The following is a 5,860-nucleotide window of genomic DNA, read 5'->3' as shown; positions in this document are numbered from 1 at the left end:
CACAGGTGTTGGCAGACGCCGGCTCCTCCCCTTTCCTCCCAAATCTCTGAATCTGAGAAGGAATATAAGGCCGGAGGTTTAGAACTGCCAGACATCTTAGAGATCTCTGGCCCCGTTCACTTGGCTTATAGAATAAAACAACGTAGCTAATTGCCGTAATTAATTGAAACATTAAGTGCCCCTAAAGCTTGGAGGCTCTGTGTAGGTTCTTTCCCTGCAGATTTCGATTTATGTAAATCATGGTCATAACACACAGAGACTGTGATGGTTGGGAAGTAAATAATAGGTTAAGATTATATTTTAGCGAAGTTTGTTGTTAGCATTGGCTCGTGGAATTGCCTGAGCTGTTTTTAAATATTATTTCAGATCTTATAGCACACTGAAGATACTAGAGTCTGAATCAAAAAATTCCTCTCAGTGATTTTAATATCAGAAGAATATTATATCTATTCCTAGTGTTCTTTGAGTATCTTACTTAAAGGTCTTCCACTGAGATAATTACCTTAATGCCCATGGTAAAAACAAAAACAGAAACACCAAGCCAGCTGGGAGGTGGCCCGCACCGAGCATGACCCTGGGAGTCTGCGAGCCTGTTACCGTCACACAAGGCAGACTTCAGGAGACCCAGCATAAGGAGAAGAAAAGGAAGGACATTCCACACTGCTCCACAGGTGCGTTCTCCAGGGAGAGACAACAATCTGAAATGTGTGACCCAGTGACCCAGCTTCCAAAGACATGCAGCTGCGCTGTCAGAGCTAAAGGGAGACAGGGCAGTGCGCATGGCCGTGTCGAGGTGGCCACAGAGCAGCCAGGGGACCACAAGAAACACAGAAGACCAAACCACACGGCCACTCCACTGCACTTAAGTGGCAACCCCTTTGGAGGGCGTCTGGGGGCTCAGTTGGTTAGGCATCCAACTCTTGGTTGTGGCTCGGGTCATGATGTCACGGTTTCTGAGTCCAACCCCGAGTTGGGCTCTGTGCTGGCAGTGTGGAACCTGCCTGGGATTCTCTCTCTCACTCTCTCTGTCCCTCTCCCTCTCTCTCAAAATAAACATTAAAAAAAAAAGATTCTCTCTCTGCCCCTCCCCTGCAAGCATTTGCTCTCTCTCCCTCAAAATAAATAAATAAACTTAAAAATTAAATAAAAGTGAAGACGACCCAAAGAGCAGAGAAAATATTTGGGAATCATACGTCTGTAAGTGATGCATATCCAAAATATACGAAGAACGCTTGCAAGTCAACAAAGGAACGAGAAGGCGATAAAAAGTGAGCAAAGACTCTATGTGGGCATTTCTCCGGGGAAGACGTACGGACTTCTACAAGCCCATGAAAGGATCGTTAAGCATGGGGCAAACCAAAGCCGTAGTAAGATCAGCGCACACCCGTGACGGCTGCAAAGAAGCGGGCAGCTGGTGAGCGTGGACAGGCCAGAACCTCACACACTGCTGGGGGAACGCAGCATGGTGCAGCCACTTCCAGAAAGAGCCCTCTAGTCAGCAGGTAGAGTCACTGTGTCCCAACAAGGCCATGCCCAAGCACGCCCCGGGGAGAGGACAGGACACGGCCACATAGAGACCTGGACAGGAACATACACTTCGGGGTGTGTTACCGTAGCGGCTGCAGCGTGGAAACCCGCCCGTGACCTTCACTGAGGAGATGAACACGATGGGGCCAGTCCCCAGGAGGGAGGTCTTCTGGGCAGTACAAGGGAACTGAGCACTGACTGGTTCTTGTAACAGCAGCGGAGTCTTGAAGACGTAGTGCTGAGTGAAGGAAGCAGTGACAGACACCACAGACACGTGAGGCCACTTAGAGGAGATGACTGGAGCTGGCAAACGTACAGACAGAAAGTCAGTTCTTGGTTGTCTGTGGCTGGAGGCCTTCCACTGGTGTCCACTGATGAGTGTGGTTTCCTTGGGGTGATGACAGAGTTCTAGAATGGACTGTGGAGACAGCTTCACAGCCCTGTGAACACTACAAACCACCAAACTGTACATTTTATTTTATTTCAATTTTATTTTACTTGCTTATATATTTCTTTTGAGAGCGAGCGAGCACATAAGCACAAACAGGGAAGGGAAAGAGAGAGAGAATCCCAAGCAACCTCCATGCTGTCGACATGGAGCCCAACGCGAGGCTCGAGCTCACAAACCGTGAGATCTTGACCTGAGCTGAAGTCGGATGCTTAACTGGCTGAGCCCCCTGGGCACCCCATCATATCTTGATTCCTAAGTACCAACCACACTGAAGAGAACCCGGGTCTGGGAGAGATGGCTGAATCCAACACAGGGACAATACAGAGAAGGGACATGCTGTTGCAACAGAAGATAAGGAGGTGCTCAAAAGCATGATGGGGCAAAGCGAAGGACCCCAGGGCCCGGGGCCAGCGTCAGGGGCTCCCCCTCACAAGCCAGGGCCATCGGAGTGGCAGACCACACCCGGAAAGCGGTGCCTGTCAGCTGTTGGGAATGAACTTACAGCACGAAGAATCTATGAGCCCATGTTGATCATAGGCACAAAATGGGGAAAAGGTTAGGTTCTTCTTCACAACAGATTTCAGCGAACAACCACGGGCGGAATAATGGCGTCAGAAGATTAACAGACTGCCATCGGCACCGTAAAAGTGGACTCGGGAGAGACGAGTATGACATTAGCATCTGAGGACGGTAAGCCGGAGAGAGAGGCAGTGCCATGCGGATGCAGGTCATCACGGCCTCAGCCCACCCCTGTGGTGATGAGAGGAATCCCTCCGCGGGCAGCAGAGCCCACGCAACACCGTGGTCAGGTGACCAAAATCAATGCTCCCAACAAGGGCCCGGCCAGCGCCTCCAGATCCAATGCGCCAGAAGGACAGGAGCAAGTCCGTGTTTTCCAGCCAGAAACGTCTGATCCAATCCTGAGAGAGACCAGCCAACACAAGGGATGTCCTGTAGCATAACTGGTTGTAAGCCCTCACAATCAGCAATGTCACTCAGGACGGGGGCAGCAGAGCAGCCGGTGGAGCCATGGTCCCCGCCACGTCCCTGGCCAGAAGGGGCGGGGCAAGAGGGTGTGTGGGGACAGATGGCAAGACCAGGATGTGAACTACAGGTCCGTAGAAAGCTTTCCCTGCACTGTGTGTCCTGGGTTGGTCCCTACAGTGGTCACTGCAGACCAGACCCCAATTCCAAGGATACTGCAACCTGAAGCATGGGGTGGAGGGGCGTGCGGGGAGTTGGGGGGAGGGGCATGACAGGGATCTCCCCAACTTTTCTGCAAGTCTGAAATCCATTCAAAATAGAAAGTTAGAAAAACTTCATCTGCCCCATCTATTGAACTGAGAAGGACATTGCTCTCATCTGCAAGAGTGGAAGGAGAAAATATAGACTCCAGAAAGAAGAGAACCTCAAGGATACCTGAGTGAGTGAGTGCGAACTGGGGAGATTGGAAAACGGGCCAGCCCGAGATGGGCAGGAGAGGTGGGAGCCACAGCCCAACACGGGGCAAGCACACGGAGCCCAAGAAACAAAGGGAAGAGACAGAGAGACTGAACATGCTCTTAGTACTGTCTCTGGGGAAAAGGTAAAGAACACTTAACCACGCTTGGAGAGAGACGCTCACTCCATAGATAACTGCTGGGTAGCCCGAATCCAAGCCCAGGTGGCGCAAGGGAAAGAACAGCTTCCAGTCCTGTACCATCTTGGCGGGGAGTCGGCAGCTGCTGCAGTGGCGGTGTCAGGGGCGCTCACTTCAACCTCAGTTTTGGGAGTGGGAGCACACACCTCATTTCCATGGCACATCTCGCCCCCAGCATTGGCCGCGTGAAACCTGAGTCCTGGGTGCCAACAGGGAAAAAATAGCCCCCACCTCTGCGTGATCCCAGCAGGGAGTTGGCGGCGGTAGAGGTGTGGGCCGCACTCAGGGTGCAGGAGCTCCCAGCTCATTTCCAGCAGCTCCTGGAACCTCTGGCAACAGTTGCACACTCATTCCTCCCTCAACACGATCGCGATCCCGGCTGAGGGTTGGGTCTGTAATGGCGCGCACTTCACCTCCTGCCGCGAATTTCACCTCAGGCAGGGGCAGCCGAAATCCCTGCCGGAGCCAAGACAAAACAACTCCTCCCCCTAAGAAGCCAGCTACCAAAGCAAATACATATCTCATCTGTGGTAGCATAAAAGTGCATGGAATGAAACTTTGAACTGAGGCGGGCCTGGAAAATACAACTTGGCTCAACGGCAGCACAAGGAGATCGAACTCATTAGAGTGGCCTACAGTGCATAGTTCAGCGGAGCTTGGTGTGCCGCCTATCTAATCTCTGCAGACACCAAGGTGGAGCCTCTGACAGCAGCCTCCTAGACCTACCACACCAAACCACGCCTATCCAAGAGGGGGAGCTGCTTGCTTTTTTTTTTTTTAAATATATATAATTTTTTTTCTTTTTCTTTATGCTTCACTTTTTTTCTTTTCTTCTTTTTCTGGCTACATTAAGAAACAAGCCAAAGTGTGCATGACAGTAAGTCCCAAATATTGCTGAGTAGGGAAATAAAATATTCAAAGCCACAACAAGAGAAACTGAGAGACACCATTAAAAGAATATTTCCTGAAACGACAGGCCCTGGACAGTCAATAAGCCTCCTTTAACAGAGAAATATTAATAGGTGCACAGTGCACAACGAGCTTTCTAAATGTGAAAAGAGACAGAAAACTAGGAAAAATGACAAAACGAAGGAACTCTCCCCTGAAGAACCTCCAGGAGGAAGTCACAGCCACAGAACTGCTCAAGGCATATCTAGACAATGTAATGCCCAAGATTTCAATATCACCCCAAAACAAGAAACCGCCAGGGAGACCAAGTCACGCATGTAAAAGCAAAGGGCATTTATTATTACGGCTTAGGCTTACCAGGCCTAAGTTCGGTCTCACAGCCTTCACCAATGCAGTGGATCCGTGCTGAGAGCCCCGAACAAAGGTGGGGTAGGGCTTTTATGAGTTTGGGAAGGGGGAGTTACAGGAAATTGTGACATAGGTACAGTGATCCAATTATAATTATACAATATTACTGACAGGTTAATCCAATTACAACATTTAGAGTGTTAACCAATCAGAGTAGACCCAGGACCCAGGACCCTCACGTAAGGTGTATAGCCTTAGGCCTGCCCTTAGGAAAGTTAAGGGTATTACAAGGGTGGTCCCTCATGCCTTGGGCAATGTGTGCCCTTCTATTGTCTCAAAACTGCTTCCTTACAACAACATACCGGATCAAGAATTTTAAAAACGTGTCATAAAATTAATCGCTGGGGTTGAGAAAAGCATCAAAGAATCAACTGAGACAATTACTAGGTGCATTGAAAATAGGTGTGATGAGTTAAAAAAAAAAGGCTATAGATGAGATGAATAACAAACTGGAGGCAGCCACCTCAAGGACTGATGATGCAGAGAGAAGAATAGGTGAATTAGAAGATATAGCAAAAGAGGAAGATGAAAAAAAGAGAGAAATTGATCCAGGAGCAGGAAAGGAAAATTCGAGACCTGAGTGATACAATCAAATGGAACAACATCCGTATCAGGAATTCCTGAAGAGGAAGACAGAGATAAAGGTCCTGAAGGGATACTAGACCAAATTATAACTGAGAATTTCCCAAATCTGGGAAAAGAAATAGACATTCAAATTCAAGAGGCACAAAGAACCCCCTTAAGATGTAACTTGAATCGGCCTTCGGCACAACATATCATAGTGAAACTGGCAAAATATAAAGATAAAGAGAGAATTCTGAAAGCAGCTAGGGAGAAAAGGGCCCTCACATACAAAGGGAAACCTATCAGAGTGATTACAGACCTATCTAATGAAACTTGGCAGGCCAGGAAGGAATGGCAGGAAA

General features: G+C 49.0%; 1 protein-coding gene across 1 annotated transcript in view; it reads right to left on the bottom strand.

Annotated features, from left to right (window-relative positions):
- Positions 1–1,373: 1,373 nt before the first annotated feature.
- LOC115286834 overlaps positions 1,374–5,860 on the bottom strand; it is a 10,083-nt gene continuing 5,596 nt past the window's right edge. The window contains exons 4-5 of the mRNA XM_029933182.1: positions 1,612–1,830; positions 1,374–1,393 (exon numbers count right to left, since the gene is read on the bottom strand). Of these exons, the coding sequence (XP_029789042.1) occupies positions 1,374–1,393; positions 1,612–1,830 (239 nt within the window). The remainder of the gene's footprint in view (positions 1,394–1,611; positions 1,831–5,860) is intronic.

Source organism: Suricata suricatta, chromosome 1 (assembly GCF_006229205.1).
Source record: "Suricata suricatta isolate VVHF042 chromosome 1, meerkat_22Aug2017_6uvM2_HiC, whole genome shotgun sequence".
Taxonomy (NCBI): domain Eukaryota; kingdom Metazoa; phylum Chordata; class Mammalia; order Carnivora; family Herpestidae; genus Suricata; species Suricata suricatta.
This window is presented reverse-complemented; position numbering and strand designations above follow the sequence as displayed.